The sequence below is a fragment of the Megalops cyprinoides genome, chromosome 16 (assembly GCF_013368585.1).
Source record: "Megalops cyprinoides isolate fMegCyp1 chromosome 16, fMegCyp1.pri, whole genome shotgun sequence".
Taxonomy (NCBI): Eukaryota; Metazoa; Chordata; class Actinopteri; order Elopiformes; family Megalopidae; genus Megalops; species Megalops cyprinoides.
Genome location: NC_050598.1, coordinates 25,628,596 through 25,648,646, shown reverse-complemented (window position 1 = coordinate 25,648,646; position 20,051 = coordinate 25,628,596). Strand labels below are relative to the sequence as shown.

Here is a 20,051-nt window from a genome sequence, read left to right as displayed (position 1 = left end):
TGACAGGACAAACTCTTGGAGATCTGAGTTGCTGACACTTACAGGAAATACAAAATTGATAGAAGAGTCAGATTTGTATTAAAATAGCAGTCATGTTACTGTAAGTAAGGTGAGTGGATGTAGCTTATTGATCAGGCATACATGCTTGTGGCACCGTGAAAAGTGCACAGCACAGCATTTATTGGGGCTAACTCATTACACATTAGACGGTTTGTCAGAGCTACAACTATGTTTGCCTTCATGTATTTGCATAACTGTGGCAGTAATGGACCTCGTAGGAGAAACAACACTACAATGGGCATATCTAATTAATTAATTTTGTAAATTTGTCTGCTATACAAACAAATTTTTCCATAGTTTCAAATCTATTACATACACAAGAGTCAAAACAAATGACTTCTCTCAGCTAGGCACTGGCCCATATTCTTCTCCCATATGTTGATCTCCCAGGCTAGATAGCTGCCCCAAGTAACAAGGCCACACCAATACATATTTAGCGATTTTGTAGCTGAAACTGGAATACAGTGGCAATGACCTACTCTGGTTACCCTGGTTAGGGTTACTCTGGAACAGGGTGAGGTAGTACTATTTCTCTCACTTTTGATTTTCCACCTCGGCATGCCATGAATGTAAAGTCACAGTGCACCCTGGTGAGACTCCCAGCTAGCAAGCATGGGTGACAGTGTGGAATTTTTGATGTTAAGGTGGGTAAGTTTGAACCAGCACCTTAGATGGCCTTATTTCCTTGATTTCCCCGACTGCATTACAGATTCGAAGCTACCCCCCAGAAAACTCAAAACAAAACACAGAAAAGGATTGTAAAAGAACAGCCTACATATGTCAAAGATTATCTGTTCCTGAGAAAGAAAGATTCCATTACATCTTTGAGTACAGGGATGGTCTTACTTTAACACTGTCTGCAGCTGTCTCCATCCTTTCAAGATTGTGTTCAGTGTAAGTTTATGCCAGTATTCACTTCTCAGTCCTTATATCTGTAGGGCTCTCTGATAACACAAAGACACAAGAAAAATGCATTGAGTGATCCACATAAAAATGTGAGCCAAGTAATATTGCTGCAGATGTATACAGTGATGGCATAAGAAAGTACTGCCAGTGTTTGGCTAAATGAGAATGACAATTTTTGTGTTCATATTTTGTATATATGTGTATTGCTTAAATAATTTATTGCTCTTAAATGTGAAATGGGAATTCATGCTTAAAATATTTCACTTTCTGTGTATTTATTGCAATTGACAGATTGTTCATGTAAAAATTGTGGATTGAGCACTTGGTGTCACGTTATATTTAAGTTGAAAAATTGAATAAAATTGTTTAGATTTACATGGGTGCTGTTTGATCCATTCGGCTGTTTCTATGTAAGACATTTGAAAACTAAGTTAAAGAATAGACACTGTTCTTTTAGATTGTCATACAACACACCAAGGAGAAGGGATGAAAATATGCATACAGAGATTATGTGTCACATATACTCTATGTATATATAATATACATTATACTGTTATTATTGTATATTTACAATAATAACATTTTTTCAATTGTTGAATTTGATTAAACATTAAGGAATGTTTAGTACATTAAATAGTTAGAATGCAAGTGTATTTGATGATGTATATCTTTACATGAAATAATTTGGAAGCCCAATTAAAAAACACTGAAGAACAGAGAAATTCATATGGTTACTATGAATCCCAATGAAATCATGACTATGGAATCAGCATGACGAAGAAACGTACTTATTGAGCAAAATATTGTCAGGGTGGTTGGTATTAGCTCATCTAATATACACATACAACCACAGTGATAACAAAGAGACACAGGCACAGGCACACACACTCTAAATATTGATGTGTTTCAACCTGTAAGAATGTCTTCTATATGGAAATAGAATCTCTTCCAGTGGCTGTGGCTCTCAGCTATATATCTAGGGCTGCACAGTGAATTTGTTATCACTGAGGGACTGCCGACTCTGCCGTTTTCAATTAATTCTACACGTTTTACCACACCACCCTCCTTTCTATGGGTTTGCTGTAAGAAAAAAAACATAAGCTGAAATAAAATAATTCACTCAAAATCAAATGCAAAGTCAAAGCAATAAAATAATAATAATGCTATGGTGTATATTAACATTTTTGGGGTTTGACAGAGGATCAATCACAGGTAGCTATTGATTGGAATTACTGACATACATTGTTATTTTTAATGGAATTTTGGGGCTCACTTGATTGGCTTGATTGATCAGTTTTAGGGCTGTATTCTAATGGTTAAGTATGTGTAACCCAAGGGTGGCCATACAAAATATAATCCGTCTGCAGTCCAGCTTCACACACTTTTCCAGGGGTCCTCTACGGTCAGCACTCCTGGTCCACCTCTTGCCTACTAAGATGTGTTATCCACCCTGTTATGCATGTGTTCTATGAGCGCCACCACAAACACTGAAAACCAACATGCAGAAAGGCTAAAATGACACAACTGTCTGCCACAGTTCACAGTCTTTCCTTTCTTCGTAATTCCACGTAACATCGAATTCTACCTTCTAAAGTAAATAAACAAAAAAAAATCGTCTGCTGAGTATTTTGAAAACGGGTGCCCTGAAGGGCTCAGGCTCTTAGCAACGAAACTCGGCAACAAAGCAGACTTACACGTGTTTTACTCGAAGTCCCCCACACTCCTCTGGCCTCCTCAGTCTAGATATCACTGTAGTTCCCAGCAATTCAGTTTTATTGTCGCAAGCCACAGGTGGAGGGTCTGAGAATGCCCGTCACCATCATTACAGGAAAGAAAATCACAATTTCCTACCAACGACTCTGTGATAGTCTTCAGGCAGGTAGCACAGTGTCTTAGGGTGATCTGTCTCAGAGTTCACAAGTACTAACGGGAAGGAGAAAAAGTTGTGTGCCTTCAATATGCTATGTTTTTTAAATGTAAACAGTTATGGTGACTGTGGTCTCTGATCTTTCTTTTGTTTGTCACATACGTTGTAGTAAGCAATTTTTGTTTCAGCTTGTGAAAAAGGGCCATTGTGAACTGAAACCATTGCAGGTGAACTTTGCACATCATAGTATTACAGTTGCTGGTTTCCGTATACATGCAGTGATACACTACGTTTCAGAACGAGTTTTACATTTGGAAGCATGTCCAAAAATGAATTTAGTCAGCTCTTCAAACTCCAGTGACAGTCACTGTACATGACCTGGCTAAGATAATGTTGCCTCAGAGCCCCTGGCAGGGACGCAGTGGGATGGGACCTTCCCTTACCTGACGGCGTGTGAGGACAGCCAACCTCAAGCAATGACAGATTCTGTTTGATGGCAAGTTGTGTTACAGTGGCTTTGGTCCCCACCAACTTACTGGCTGCTGTATAGAAAAGCAAATGCGGTTTGGTTACCAATCAGTATGCTCGGAATGCAGATCTAGGGCATGGAAGCTTATTTATCTGCACCACAATAAAAAGAGACCACCATGACCGCAGCAGCAGCAGCAAGAAGTAGAAATCCAGTAAATGAAAAAAAGGTGGTTTTAGGATTGGTAACAGACTGTAATAAGATTGCAACAAGACGACTAATTCATACGATAACTTTCCATGTCCCCGAGTTCCCAGCAATTCTTGAGTCACAGAGTTTACCGGTGTCTTTGGTCAAGAATGTGTTAAAATGCATTTTTTACAGCACGTTACACAATATCGCGTGGATTGGGTTGACAGTGGTCAGCTTCCAGAGAGGATGAAAGCGACATCACCCCGTGGTTTAGCAAAATGCACGCAAGGGGAATATTCTATAACATTTGGTAATTTTGCCTGTGTTAGGCTGAGGTAGGGATCCCATGTTACTGAAGGGAAGCAAGAGATCCTAGTTTCTTTTCTATTTCAGTTCTAAATAGATTAACTTCAGTCACCCTCTGGATGTCAACACCTCCTTTGCACTAGGACCGGTAAATCAGGTAAATGGTAACGGGTAGGTGTGGTGACTCCCTCCTCAACTAATGATATAAAATTTTGACGGATGCAATAGGTACAATAAAGACCAGCAGACCCTGCGGCCCTGGTTTAAGGGAATTTAAAGGGCATCTTTAGTAGTTCTAGGAAACCTATTTTAGTGTTTTGAGCTGAATCAGAGATGATTCACACCTTTAAAATGATTACACAATAAGGACATGCCACCATGCATTGAGAATAAAGGCAGGAAAGGTTGCACAATGTATAGAGGTGTTATTCTCAAGAATGATGACAGGAAACAATTTTTTTTAAATATGTGAATACCACTCCTATTTTCTATCGTTAGGTAAGGAGAGTGAAGAGAAAATTATCTTCAGCCCTAGTGGAAACTCTCCGGAAGGCTACAGTAACTAACCACAGCAAAGCGTTTTATCAAACTGTTTATAAAAACAAGCATACTTGCATGCTACACCATCCAAAAAAAAATGCAAGCATTCTAACTCTTAGTACATGGGCTGTTGAAAGATAATCATCTGTGTATGTTACAGAACGGGGACTGGCACTCCATGAAATGTAATTGCACGGCCCATTTTTGTTTTTTTTTTTTTTTTGGGACGGTGGTGGCGGTGGGGAGGGGGGGGTGGGGGGGGGGTTGCTGGAGAACGTCGGGTTTCTTCTGGTTAAGTGCTCCAGTGCCCCAACGTGAGCGCGTCTACAGTATGTCCCCTGCGAGTGCGCTCGGCTGCGTTACACTGCCCTCCCCCACGGAAACTGTGACGCTGCGTGGCCATCTCCGAGACACCCGCTGACACTGCGCCCACAGCATGTTTACTGGTTGCGCATACTTTCCTGTCAACACCACCCCCCCCCCACCTACCACCCCCCCCCCAGAATTATTCTTTCTCAGCAGGAAGTGGGAGCAGGCCAAGGCATCAGGGCTCTCTATGGCTGCAGTGACACAGCCATCTTCAGGCACTGTGGCAGCTTTGCGTTGCTTTAAGCAACAGTCACAAGGTAAAGGCACCTTTCACTTAGCCACTTATGCACTCATATTTGCATATGCGTGTGCACTGTGCAAAGCGGGACTCTCGCTACCACGGCCATGTGTACTGGATCATCTTGACATATGACAGCGCTAACTAAAGAGAGTAAGGGACACGCTCGGTCAAAACCATACTTTCCACTGACTCAACATTAGCAAAATAGAGGTGGATATCGTAAATAGTTATGAGGACAATGGAACAATCAGATGGACTCATATGCACAAATAACACAAAAAAAATAGGTTGAAGTGAACAGACATGGTTTTGTTAAACATTCATACTACTGGGTGCTAAATTACTCATCTCAGTGAAAATACAACGTGCTGCGTGGTTAAGAGAAAATGTGCGGTTCCTTGCCTTTGATGTCAAAGCACCCAGAATTCAATCATTTTAAAAACTGAAATTAATTTTTGCATGGAAAACATGATTACAAAGCATGCAGAAAGTGTACTGTGTGTAGACAGTAAGCAAACTGTACTTAATGTAAGTGGCTGTACAGATGGAGGTGTTGACACCCACAAACCTTAAACGCATTCAAAGTCATTGCTTGCTGTTCGGTTTGAGTGGCTTCAATTTCACACATTGTTACTGAGGAAAAGCAGATGCCTCCGCACATTATGTATAGATATATACACTTTTTTATTAAAAGAAATAACTTGCTGACAGTAGGCAAACAATATACTTTAGTACGCAAGTGCTGGAAATAAATATCTATAACAGTAATATATAATTGCATAGAAGAAATTCAGAAATGATCTACATGAAAGGAACAGTAGACATGAACACCTCTCTTGTGAGAAAAGATAATGATCTACAGTGAGACTTGACCCCTGTTTTCCACTCTACTTGTAACTCCACATAATGGTGCGAAATGTTTTCCTATGGACTTAAATAAACATTCAAGTCCAGACACTTCCATCAAAACACTGGTCATTGGGATACTAGGACATTAAGTAATAAATAGAAAAAAGGGCATAACATAACATAATCTAGACCTTTCTGAAAAATATCACAACTCATAGCTATTTGAAATGACAGTTTAAAGGCTATTGGAAGTATATTTATACATGTGACAGCATGCAGAATCAAAATGAAAACTCTATTAAAATTGAATAACCCAACAGCAAAAAATATGAACACAGCGCTACTGTTCAGTAATATATATCTGGCCATGTGTGTGGCCCTACCTTCATTTTTTTTTTTTTTTTTTTTTTTTTTGCAAAGCCACAGTTTAATTAAAGTTAAGCCATGGTCCACCTCAGGGGAAATCACAGCACAACAGTATATTATTGCATAACTTACTCAATGCGATTGGCGATGTTTGCTTAGGCTAGTCTCCATAGGGATATGACAGGCTGTCAGGGCCTCCACTGTTCATCGTAAACATCATATACTGTATAACATGTACTATGACAGTGAAAAAAAACATTTTCAAATATTCAGCCTGAAATGAACTGCCTATATTGAAGACTGGAGGCTGGGCTGATTTTCAGCAGTGCAGCACCTGGTCTAGAACAGTCCTAAAACTGACTGTTTCTCTCCTCCCTTCATTTCACTCTCTCTCCTTGGATGGCATAACCACTGGCTACCAGTCAACCATCTCGAGATGGATAATTTTTCTTCCTTTAATAAGACACCTTCTATAATGCTTACATTCAAACAGTACTAACGTTGATTCTGTAGAACACCTGTAAACCGTACTTATTTTCAATGCCTGATGCATCCAAGTCTCATTCAATTTTTAGTTAAAATGTAACATACTATTTCAATGACAAAAACGCACAAACCTTCACTGATGAAAGCTTTATATACTTTATATACTTTTATATAGCCATATATCATCAAGTAAGAAATCTCTAAATAATTTTGTTTTGCCAGTATCGTATCTTGTTAGCAACTGACAGACCTCACATAAAGTAGGGTAAATCTCTCTTCAGTCTGAGCCCATTCTGTTCCACAGTAACGCTAGGCTCCTTCTACATTCAGCAGCTTCCAGAAAGCAAACAATTCACAAAACCTGTGTCTCATTTAAGATGGCAGCTGGACCAAATAGTTTTTTGTTTTTTGTTTCAAATCTGAACTTTTATTCTGTTTATTTGCAATCTCCAATATGCTACTGTTCAGCACTCATGGTGTCAGCAGTTCAGCATTTTGATTGGTTTCACCACTCCAGCTGGTGAGACTACAATTAGTGCAACTGCGTTTGAGGGAGTAGTCAAGTCCCACAGAATTCTCCATTTCTCAGCCCATGTGGTGAGTGGTGTTGTGTTGGGTCTGTCTGATCCGTTTGGTTAAAACATGGCATTTTCTTCAGCATTGCTGAACACAGAAGATGTTACACAGCCTCTTTGGTAAGACTTGGAATTTTACGCCCCCGCTGGGTATTCCCAGACTCACCCCGAATCCCATTAAAATTGCCATGTCATTATTGGCTAACACTGTACCATCACAAAGAAAGCCTGGCAACATCATACCGAACCAAAAAAAATTCAACATAATAAAGCAAGAGGTTTAAGGATAATCCCCTAAAAACTAGACCTGAAACTAGTGGGCCTTCCAGTACCAAGCATACAGTATTGCCTGAACATGAATTTTTTCAATTAAAAATAAATAAGCTCTATATTATCTTGAAGAATAAAGCTATATAGCTTTTTTTGCTTATGAAGGTATATACTACTCAAGTTTTCTATAAATATGTATATATAATATACATACATATAGATGCACAAATATTTCAATTAGAATAACATCCCTGATAACTTTGGACGTGATGAGACTGATTATTAGAGGAAAATGTAGAAAATAACTCATAGAATTTTTGTTTCCTTTTCCCCCGCAATGCATACAATTCGAACACTGTACATAAACATGCAGATTGTAAGACATACTTTTGAGAGGACCATATAAGCAAACATAGATGGCGGTAACTTTGAAATTCACTTCATCCAGTAAGATATGTAGAAGATACAGTTACTATGAATATTCTTTACCTTCTGCTTTATCCAGAAATTATTTTTTACGGCTAGATTAGGGCTAACTCCAATGTATGTTGTCCTTCACCTTGAATAAAGAAGCAAGTTGGAAATTTACAGTTTTTTACTTAGCATTATTTAGGAATAGCCTTTAGTTAGACTTCATTTACTTAAGTTTACTTAGGAATTTTATGGTTTCTGGAATGGACATGAGAAAATGATAGGTAAGAACTGATATAGCTGTTGCTTTTCTGTAGTTCAAAGTGAAGGAAAAAGAACATTACGGTTAGCCTGAATCCTGGCCTCAGTAACTTCAAGACAGCTGTAGATCTGCCTCATGTCACCAATGTGCATTTACCACTTTCGGCTGTATATGGAGGCCACTATCATGAAACCGTTTAAAACTGAAGTCAGAGATGCGGACTGTACAGGGTGACCACATGTCTAACATTAACTGTATGCGTCTCCTATTAAAATACATGCAAAAGTAGATTTGCCACCTTTGAGATGGCTTTTGTTATCCCGTTAATGTCTGTAGAGCATGAGAAGTTCTTTGTGTGCTGTGGTGGGATATCTGAAGACCTGTTTGTTCTTTGCTCGATTTAGATCTGATCGGCCTTTGATTGAGGCCGCATGTCACAGTGAGTAGCGTAGGCCAGCTGTCCTGATTCCTTTTTGCCATTTTCGTCAGATTTCTGTCTCTTTCTCCTACAGGTTTGTTTCGCCTTGTGACAGAGTGCTGAATCCACCTGCAGGACTGATTCAGGACGAGGGGAGAGAAACAGCTTTGCACACAACTGTCCACCTTCAAACTTCAGCCTCCGGCTGGGAGATTCCAAGCAGTGACCAGTATGACTGACACCTCCCACCACCATCCTTCCACGCTCAAATGTCAAGGCTCAGTCTTGTTTTTACAGCAACTTTTCTCAAAAATTTTGGTTGTTTTCTTTGTCAACATTACCATCCCACTCTGCCCCCTCGCCTCACGACGTGTGAAGTCACAGAGGGTCTTTCCTTCTCAGTTACAACATGAATCTGGGGATTCTTTCCATCCTGTTTGCCTTCTGCCAGAAAAAAACCCCTTGGAGTGCAGGGGGGTGGGGGCAGGGGCTGGGGGCAGGGGGCCATTGGGGGACAACTGCCCTTGGAAAGTGCTAGCGGGTTCAGGACTTTGCCATACACCAAATGGAGATGCACACAATCACACAGACTCACACGCACACAGTCACACGCGCACACACACCCAAACCCCCACAGACAGGATGGTGTCTAGTGGCCGCCGTTCTCCCAGGTGCAGTCGTACTTCTGCTTGGCCAGCTTCCTCACCACTCTCTCCAGCTCCTTGCGGGATTTCTGCTCCTCCTCCAGACACTGCTTCATTCGTTTATTCTCCTGCAGATCATAAACAAAATGGATTCCCCAGAGGGGTCATCACCGCCCTCTCAACTCTACTCTACACTGGGAACACCTCACTGGACCCTTTGTATGAACACATGTTCACTTTATACCTATATATCTTTTGCCTGATCTTCAGACCTCACTCACACTGAGATGTAATTTTTTTGTCATTTTCAATGTCAATGTCAAGTCACCTGATGGGACCTTGGTTTGACCTGCAAGTATTATTGTCATAACAATAAAAGGATTTTTTAAATAGGGACAGAAGAGTATAATTTTGATTAAACTTACCAATACTTAGTGCATGACTAACCTAGCTATCCTGCACAGGAAAAGTATGAAACACTCAAGAAGGAACCATACAACAAATGCTTCATTTCAGAAGATGAAGATTGTGTTTCAAAAAGGAAAACATGGTGACATTACCTTCTTAAGCTCATGGACCTCATCTTTTAAAGCGTACACGGCATCAACAAGACTTCTGTGGGAGATAGAGACAGATACAGCGCATAGCCTGCGTAAAGCCAAGGCACACTGTCAGTTGCTTTTACAAGCTATCATCATGGAAACTGCCACATAAAACAGCAAATAAATCAACCTTAAGGTGAAGGTAAATGGCTTCATTTCTGACGCATGAGGGGAAAGTGTAATTAATATGGATCGTATTCTCCTTACTTTTCCTCGATGACGGTCTGGCCGTTGCTCTTCATTTCCTCTACGATGATCTTCTCCTCCTCAGGTAGCAGCACCTGCGGGGTGTTCTCCTTACGCGTCGCTGTAAAAGCACAGAGGCCCCGTGAGTGACCCTGCCACCTCCCTGCTGAATCTCCCACATCCTTCTGACATCATGTTCACGTCCCACTCACATCCCCCTGATGTCAGGCAGTCCGACACATTTGAGGTGGACATCACACTCACATCCATCCAATGGCCAATCACATCCACTTCAAATCTGTCAGACCACCTGACATCACACTCACATCCATCTGAGAGCCATTCACATTCACCTAACGTTCACCTCAAATCATCCATGCTGGCTTCAGCCACATCTCTCACATCAATCTCACGCCTAGCTCATGCCCATCTCACATCCATCACAATTTGATCTGAAGCTCATCTCAAATCCACTTCACAATTATCCTACATCCATCTAACATCAACCTCACATCCATTTCACGACCCTCTGACATCCACCTGACCGGCATTACACATTCACCTGATGTCAAACCACATGAAAACTGTCCAAATTAAAATCAGCTACTCTCCAGCTGACATCCTATGCCATCCATATCTGTCTCAGTGTCTCCTACTGAGAGCATTCTTTATAATCCCTATAGTCTTCCCTCTCCCCTTTCTAAAGAGTCTCCTTCAATAAAAACATCCTCAAATAGCAACTAGGAGTATTCTCAGGAAAATCACCATTGCGGTGCTTAAAAATTAGAATGTAACTGGTAGATTAAATTTGAAGCTTAACATCTGTTTATGCAGGTATTTAAAAATGAAACTCAAGCAGAGAAACTGGGTGTAACCAGGCATAAACTAAGCAGATCTCTATCAAAATCTGAGAAAAAAATACATGTTACGCTCAAACCTCTTGTAATTTCTGCAATCCTATAACACCTTAGTAACTTACTACAGATTCTTAGAAAGTTAATTTTTCGTGAGTGACAAATGAGTCTAAATGTTAAGATCGTGTCAGACAACGGACAATGTAAAAATGAGGTTAACCAAAGTAAAGTGGAAAATCAGTGTTGAGAGTCATTTTCTTTTCAGAACATATTCCCTTTGTGCAACTTTCCAGGGAGTGACTCAAACAGAGTTTCTAAATCTACAGTGCTGATGTACCACAGAGTGCTGGCTCAGCTTGCCCAACTCTGCTATGCAGCAGAAATGCAGTGTATGCTTTTCCCTTTTACATAGAGTCTCAGTCAATGGCCAGTGGCTGGGGCCTTGATTCAATGACTCTGTTCTGACCCCCTCATGCTAAAATGGAATCAGAGGCAGACAAACATATGCCCCACTTTCTTGTTGAATTATTGTGAAAAACCACAGATGCTCCTTGACTGGAGTCATAACCCTACAGCAGGAAAGGGGAGGGTCAGACACAAACACCCCTTTTGTGCTAATGTTAAAAGATGCTGTGTGAGCAGAAATGTAGAGAACTGTGATCATATGCACCCTGCTGTGGGCACAGTACTTAAATGCATCTAAGCACATTTGGCGTTAAATCTAAGGGTCATTTACTTGCTGCTTGGCATGGCCAAGGAAACAGGGATCCAATTAAAATTTACATGAAAAAATATGAATTTCAAGCTCCATTTAAAAATCCAGGTAGAAATAAAATCACAGTACTGATCACTTTTCAGAGAATTGCGCTGGGGGACCTGGGTATAAAACAGACCTCACACACACTGCTCCCACACACCGCTGTCTGTAGGAGCAATCAGCCCGAGCTGTGGGCATTCCTCACCTGTGCTGGCCTGCTGAAAGCTCGCCCCAGTGCAGTAGGCCTCAATAACCTTCAGGATCTGGGCATCTTCTTCCAGAGCTGCCGTACCTGCCAATCACAAGCAAATATGGTGGAGGTGGGAGGAGCCAGGGTGGAGTTAGATGAGACCATGGGGTGTCTTAAGGCTAGTACACACATTACCATACCAACCAACTTTTAGCTTGCTTTGTCTTAGTTCACCTTATATGCATACATGCATATGTGTTATATTATTTGACAAATTGAATGTTATTAGCAAGTTGTCCTTCTTTTAATGTTTGTGATAAAATGAGAAATAAATCTGCCACTCACCAAGCTTATTTAAGTCTTGTTTTAGTACTACACTGTTTTCAATATTCTGTACTGCATCATTACTGTTACTACTGTTTTCAATATTCTTTATTCAACTAAAATAATTTTAATAAGACTAATTCATTAGGATTTATGCATCAGATCAAGTGGGAGCATTGAACATGTGTAAACGTCGTCAGGTTAATTAAGGCTTGAATATTGTGGTAACAAAGTCCTTACACAGCTGTACAGGCAAACAGATGTCACACCTTGTTCAGGCTGCATGTCAATCAAGAAAATGTACTCACATTTCACAAACTAACTGATATATTGTCACTACTGACTTCACTACTGACCCTTTGCTGTATTATTCTGCACAGTGACTGGGCTGAACCACATCACCACATTAGCCCACACTGCTTCTGTATTACCTAAATTTGGTGCATGCACGCTGAAATCGGACCTCATCTTAACACCGCGGTCAGTGTTGTGTAATAGGACCATATGCATTCCAGCGCCTGGTGCAAGTCTATTTCTATCCAGCCAGCAATTTTTTTTTTGCTCAATCATTTCTGTGTCATGTTTCAGGAGTTGTGAGCTGTGAGTTTCATGAGCTGGAAACAACCAATGAAAAACAGCCATTCAATAATCTCATGTGCCCACAGGAAGCAGCCGTTGCCCTGTAGAATCACAGCAAGATGCAGCGAGAACACCATGGAAGAAGAATTTCACCAGGGCAAAAAGGACAGGCGCCAAGCCAAAAGCACACACTAGGCGGGAGCGCAAGCTATAGAGCTTACTGAGCAGTGGGAAGTGCATGAGTGTTTTATCCTTCCACAGAAACCTATCATGACTAAAAATAAATGGAAATAAACAGCTGAGCACATAGAAATGTCAGTGACTGCATCTCTGAGTTATATTCAGCACTCTATACGTGCATAAGGCAGCAATAATAGTGGGTGGTGCTGTATGGCGCGGAAATCATCATCACCAAATCCTGGGGCGGGTGACACATGCCACCCTTACCCAATTTCAAATCCTGTGTGTGGTTTGCCAACCCCGACACCGATGATTCTGCAACGGCCCACTCACTGAAGTGAGTCAGGTTCACTCACAGAACGCCTAGCTGTGATCTTCAAAAATCGTAATGCGCATTACCGGCTCTATTGGCTCTGAGTGGCAGAGTTTCCATTCACGTTTCTAAATTACCCAAGCAAGGCTGTCCTGAATTGGCCCCTTCCGCCCATTTTGTCACCAGAGGTCGATTTCACACAAACCAAACGGCCGTTCTTTAGACACAATTGATTTTCTTGTGTTACTACATGAAACAGGTGAGCATTACCTTGAGTTATGTCAATGCTGATTAGAAAGTTATGCCTAAGGCCTTGGCTCAAAATGGAAAAAAAAATTGATACTGTCATTTTATTGGGCTTTTTGCCTTAATGCAATGTTTTTTCTGAACAGGCACATACTGCACTGTTGGGTCAAGCTCTACTTGACAGCAACATGGAAAAGGGGCCACTGAGACCCTACTGAGAGGCATGCAAACACTAAGAAAAATTCAGAATCTGATGACTTTCAAGAAATCATTTAAGACATTTTTTTCACTTTAGGGTAAGTAATTACAAGCAACAGTTTTCACTGATTAGAAGACACATATTTATGACAATTAACAAAGCTCCTTTACAGTTTTGCTTTTTGGACTTTGGGGAATGATTGGGATATGGGGAATGCCCCATAGTGATGCAAAAAGAGAAATTCTATCTGATGACTGTCACGAATGAGACTTTCCCCTCCGATCAGCCGATGAAAATCCCCATCAGAGCTCAAACAGTCATGTGATGCATTAATTTCCCAGAATTATTAGCACTAACCTGGGGAATCGACGATCACGAACAGTAAACAGTCATTTCCTGCATCTGATGTGTGTGTGTGTGTGTGTGTGTGTGTGTGAGTGGGGAGGATTATTTTTGAACACAAGGCAATATAATGCACGTATAGCAAGCCCTTTCTGTCCAACCATCAGACTCACTTTTCCTCAGCAGGAAGTCGTCATCAGATGGCTTCCTTTCCGTTTTTCGCTTCGGGAGGAACTTCTTAATTGGTCTGGGGCTTTTGCTGGAGTCCTGCTGGAACAACGGAGGAGAAGGTTTTAGAGACGGGGAGGGAAAATGGTGGCCTGAGCTGACCTCGCTGTCAGCTAATAAAACGAACCACTTGACCGGCCATCAAGCACATAGAGAAAGCAGCACGTGGCAACTCCCAACAGCACTCCCCAATGCAACGCAGTCTGCAGTTCAGACAGGAAATCCAGCAGCACGAGTGCTTCAATTGCTTGCGTTCGTCACCGTTACCGTGCTTGTTTTACCGTGTTTCGCTCGCTCGTGCCCTGCTGCTTTTTTTTGGCAAGCAAAACATTACAACAAATTACGACCCTTTGCCGCGTCAACCCCACAGAGAGACATGGTCGGCGGTCGCCGTTAACAGGCCCAAAGCCAACATAAAACCAACATACGCTACCAAAGCTTCCCCCACCAAAAGTAATGCAATTATGACATCATCAATCAGATTGCCTCGCTCTTCTTCAAAGCCTTGAAATGTGAGGTCCAGAGACCTTGTACATGCCACATTTGCCACTGGCAGGTGGGTGAAACTTCAATTTTCTCCGAGCCAAAGTGAGTTAGGTTTCGGTTCAGAGGGCGTTATTCCAGATTTCAAAGATTTTGTTATAAAACACTGCTTGATCCTGCCACCTCAGCCCCAAGACGGATTTTACTTCCATCTTTGTCTGAGAGAAACTATAAATTCAAATGTAATTAAGTTTAAACTGCCCAATTCATGACGTCTCCCTCTGAAGTTGACTTAGAAGAGGGCTTACAGTGCACAAAGACAATGACACATAATGGCACACAGCAACACTGGAGGACAGTTCACATACTAAACCTGAGCAGGTACTCTATAATCTTAAAAAAGACGTCATGGCAAAAAGGGTGCATTTGATTATGAAACTTTCGACAAACAACAAACCTAGAAATCGGTCCTTTTCAGTATGTATTACAAATGCGTTTAGCCTCATATGGTGTGCGTTTTTCAAATAGCTGAAGCAGTACCGATCCTTTCTCGCTTCCTTGTATATGTGATTGCACATTTAGATAAACTGTTCAGAGCAGGTTGAAAAAAAAAAAGGAGCAAGATAACATTTCTGCACAAAATTTGTCAAAAGCATCACCTAATATCGTTGTGTCGCCTGAGTTTAATAGTGGGTGAGAGACTCTGAAAAACTCCCGCTCTTTTAAAGGGGAACACTGTTGCAACACTGAAAATGACACCTTTCTACAGAGCTGAAACAAGTCTTTATTTAGACAGTGGAAGAGAGGAGCTGAGACCGACAAAAAGCAGGCAAGAACACTGACAGGAAGTGGCTTACACCATAGAGAAAGAGGGAGAGAGAGTGGGGGGGAGGAGGTAGAGAAAAAGAAAGCGAGACAGAGAGGGAAAGAGAGAGAAAGAGAGACAGACAGAAGCCCAGTTATGGGACAGGCAAGCAAGCACACAAGCAGGTCTAGCCTTACCTTCAGGATATAAGACATCCTCTACAGAGACCAGTGTGGAGAGAAAGAGAAGAAGTGAATGAGATAACAGATGAATAAAGGGTTCTCACAATATGTAATTATCATCACCTCCCTCTCTGCCCCATCTCCCTCAGGGGGAGAAATGAAGGCCTCCGTTAGGAAGTCTCAGTTCTGTGTTACCCCAGTGTGCCCGCTCCTCTTCCCATGATGCATAGTGGCAAGTCTGAGACATGCCTCCAGACAGAACGAATGAAATGTGGCAGCTCAACTTCTCAATCCACCCGGGGGGAAGACAGAGGAGCCGGTAGGGTTAAACGCCTGACCGCTGAGAGCTGACAGGCCGGTCATGAAAAGGGGCCAAAATGACTGTTCTCTAGTTTCAAATGCTACTAACGTGAGCTACACAAAACACCACTATATATGCTAAATAACACAAGGTCTGGGCCCCCATCATCAAGCACTGATCCATTGATCCAAAATGGCCTGAATCACCATTATGACATCATGACTTCCTCAAGGGTGCACACTGACTACTCTCACACTAGTCAATACATTTATTTGCTTTGTAGATGCTCTTACACAGGGGGGACTTGCATAGCTGACTATTTATATGCTATCCATCCCTGGTTACTTACTGCGGCAGGAAGAGTTAAGTACCTTGCTCGAAGGTACAACGGCAGTGTCTCATTTGGGAATTGCACTGGTAATGTCTGGGTTATGAGCCCTACACCTTACCAAGTCACAGCTCCCTAGTTACTATAGAGTAGCACAACCCAAGTGACTTTAGGTTGGTGTTGGAGAGATACATTTTTCACAAATTTCAAGCTTTACAAAATTCTAGACATGTGACATACCAGAACCCTTGGAGAAAAAAAGGCTCACTTGAAAGCACAAGTGTCTGGTGAGTCAGACGTCCAAGGCAGACCAATTAACCACTTCTAAAAGATGTCCGATTGATCAGATTGTGATGGCACTCATTCATTCCCCCTACAACTTCTATTGTGTGGAGGGCATTTATCCATGACGTGACGGCCGCCTGTAGTTTTTTAAATGTTCTAGACCAAAAAAAGTAAACACTTCTTAATCTACATGAGTGCCTTGGAACTCTTATTCTTTTAATTAGCTTCCATTCTGTTTTTTGGACAGGCCGGGAGGGGTGGGCGGGAGGGGTGGGTTGCTGAGAGATTCAGTTTCACGGAATTTCCATTCCGCACAATGTAGCTGAACTGTTGGGGTCTGTGGGACGCAAAAAATGGTACAGTGGACCACCAAAGCTGCCTGACTGGTAGAAGAACGATCGACTACATCGAATGTCAAGGGGTTTAGCCACAGCCATTATAGAAATAGGAGTGTTTAGCCACAGCCGTTATAGGAATAGGAGCGTACGTGCCACCACAGTCTGCCCGCCTCCTGCAAACTGCTGGCCCGTGGGCTAGCAGACTCAAGGACCCCCCGTAGTTAGTCATAGCGGTAGGCCGTTCTTCCCACACTGGCTGCAGAGGGCCCGCCTTTAGCATCTTCGCTTCTGGGTTTTTCCATGCTCCTATCTGAGAAACGCCGACACAGGAAAGCTGTCTCGAAATACACCGGGGTCTCCTACCTCCTTGTAGCCCAGCGCGGCCGAGGGTTTGAGGGGCGGGGCGGGCCGCAGGCAGCTCAGGGACCAGGGCTTGCTGATTTTGGGTGGCTCCAGGGGCCCTCGGGTTGTGGCGGGCGTGCTGAACCCCTGGGATAGGGCCTGGTGGCTGGGGGTGCCCCCCCCACTACCAGGCTTCCCTTCGGCACTCTGAGTTCAGACGAAGAGAGTTTAAGACAATGTGAGTAACGAAAACTCCCAATTCACACTCTGCACCTCCAAGAGGGGATAATGTCTAAACAAGGGGGCAAAGTAAAAGGCTGAATGCACTGTGCAGTTCCCCATAGACACTTCATTTCTAGACTGGTTACACATCAAGGAGTATGTGACATGCAATTGGTCCGATTGGACCCATTGCCCCAAACAAATGTATTTAAGACAGAGACTACACTGATTCTCCAGGCAGATTTCCCCTGGGAGTCCACTGAGGGAGCCGTATTAGATGGAGTAGCATGGCATGAATGAAACAGGAAACCTGGACCTGTCACTTCTGTGGGACCATTCAGTACATCCAGAATAGGGAAAGATTTAGCCTATTTCCAGCTCCACAGTGGCATTCAGTGTACAGTAAAGTGACCAGAGATGCACCCCCCCCCCGGTTTCCCTGTAACCCCACAGGCTCTGGGAGCTGCGCTGGGCTAGTACCTTGCTGATGGTGCCTCCAGGGCTCCCTCCTTTGGTCAGAGAGTGCAGGTGCTCCAGCCACTCCTGCAGCTCCAGCTGGGTGTTGCAGAACACTGTGATGCGATCTATCATGCTGCCTGCACACACACACACACGCACACGCACGCGCCCACACACAGAAAACCCCAAAGAGCTGAGTTAGCCTTTACTAATAGCCGCTGGAGCTCACCAAGACCCCATGTTAAAAGGTAACTTAGGGTCGTCTGCAGAGAGAGCTAAACCCAAGGGAGAGAGGTTTGGCTGGACAGAACAAACTTCAATAAATGAGCTTTGTAAAGACCTAAGCCTGAATAATTTGCTCTTCCACTTGAATTGAGATGAAAAAAGAAACTCAGACCAAATGACACAAACATTACATGCGTTACATTCTGTAAGCTGTATCAACGGAGCCACAGATTAGGAAACCGACTAGACCTGCAAGCCTTCATGTTCAACAGAATAGACTCTCGGATCAGAGATGTCCTGAGTGTGCACAAACTGACCTGCAATCTCGAAGGCGAAGAGGCCATTGTCTGTGTCTTCTATCTGCTTGGTGACTGTTGTCCCAGTCAGAGGTAACCGTCCCTGTAGAGCAGATAACAGTTCGGTGCAGAGAAGCAGACAGTCTGAGCAACTGTTAAAGCAAAGATTCCTTTTAAAGGGAGCGAAGGGCTCTGTTGGGCGATGTGTCTGGCTCATGATGGAGCGAGGGTTTCTTACTGGGTCTGCTGTGAGGCGATGTGATAACAGTCACCTGTGAGTCGCCACCCCCCGCCCATTCTCACCTGGTAGATGAATCCGCTCATACGGGGGCTTGCAGAGAGCATGAGGAGGACGCTGGGAAACAGCAGGAAGTAGCGCTCCTCTTTGTCCTACGCGACACACACCCACACACATACACACACGTTAGAGGCACAATGGTTCAGCCGTGCAACATACATGTTAGCCAAAGACGCATGGACAGACACACACAATAACCATGGACACACCACACGTTGGCACCAACAGACACACACACACACAAAGACAATCACTGCCAGTGTCATAGCACCCATTCACAATGGTAATAAAGGTTGTTGCCATTGCACTGCATGTGATGATGGCTCACATATAGCATACCTTATTTCAAGCATACCAAGTGACAATAATTCAGCTAAGCCAAAAGGGAGAAAAAAAACAGAGAGGGAATAGATCTGAATTGGCGTTGTGATTGAAGCTGGCTGTGTTTCAAGCCAGGGCAAATCAACATGACAATTTTCCTTCATGTGGTAATCCTCCATGCCCACCATCCTTGACAAGCCCCCAATACACCCCTTCACCGAAACAGCACCTAAAGTCAAAAGTGGGATGTGTTTTGCATGCTATATCTGGGTAACCTTCATTTCATAAGAGGGAGTACAGAGACTATCTGCAGTTGAGAAATTACTAATTCAGAGACCACATTATCATATCAATTTGGAGCAAAGGAGGTCTGCGGTCTCACAAGTGCAGGCCTTCATTTTTTTCCAAAAGGTGTCAGTTGCACATTATTACATTTGCACAAGATGAGACTGTCATTAAAACTTTCACTCATTGGTAATGTCTAGCCTCTGAGGGCCTCTCTGGGAGAATTCACAACCCTGACAGCCCTGAACTAAGCCACTCTGCCCCAGCATGCAAACAACAATGCCGCATCACCTGCTGTCGTTTCCTGGCTCTCAAACAGAGAAAGGGGAAAAAGAAAAAAAAAAAACAAAAAAACAAGTGAGCTGCCAGTGTGGTGCGGCTGACGAGGGCCCTGGGCCGGGGGGGTGTGGGGGGGGTGTGGATTGGGCTGTGGGCCCTGCGCCTCCACCCATCCTTCCTCACCTCGCTCCCCGCGCTCTGCACGTGCACCTGGGACATGCAGACCACGTGACCCAGAGACTTCATGCTCTCGCCCTCCCAGCCGCGCACCGGCTCCGACATGATCTGCAGCTCCAGGTTCTTGCGTTTGCGAAGGTCCTGGCACTGCGTCTGAAGATAGAGGGAGGAGGAGGAGGACGACGAAAAGCAGG

At 43.1% G+C, this 20,051-nt stretch overlaps 1 protein-coding gene across 5 annotated transcripts in view; it reads right to left on the bottom strand.

Annotated features, from left to right (window-relative positions):
* Window positions 1-9,072: 9,072 nt before the first annotated feature.
* The window catches only part of arhgef6 (Rac/Cdc42 guanine nucleotide exchange factor (GEF) 6), a 30,688-nt gene continuing 19,709 nt past the window's right edge, over window positions 9,073-20,051 (bottom strand). For 2 of the 5 annotated variants that reach the window (XM_036547992.1, XM_036547996.1), the window contains 11 exons: window positions 19,864-20,010; window positions 18,801-18,887; window positions 18,519-18,600; window positions 17,998-18,113; window positions 17,317-17,502; window positions 15,717-15,737; window positions 14,177-14,273; window positions 11,836-11,922; window positions 10,041-10,140; window positions 9,792-9,846; window positions 9,073-9,359 (listed from right to left, as the gene is read on the bottom strand). In XM_036547992.1, coding sequence (XP_036403885.1) covers window positions 9,237-9,359; window positions 9,792-9,846; window positions 10,041-10,140; window positions 11,836-11,922; window positions 14,177-14,273; window positions 15,717-15,737; window positions 17,317-17,502; window positions 17,998-18,113; window positions 18,519-18,600; window positions 18,801-18,887; window positions 19,864-20,010 — 1,101 coding nt within the window. In that variant the 3' untranslated portion in view covers window positions 9,073-9,236. The remainder of the gene's footprint in view (window positions 9,360-9,791; window positions 9,847-10,040; window positions 10,141-11,835; window positions 11,923-14,176; window positions 14,274-15,716; window positions 15,738-17,316; window positions 17,503-17,997; window positions 18,114-18,518; window positions 18,601-18,800; window positions 18,888-19,863; window positions 20,011-20,051) is intronic. The other 3 variants (XM_036547993.1, XM_036547994.1, XM_036547995.1) reach the window with 3 other exon arrangements.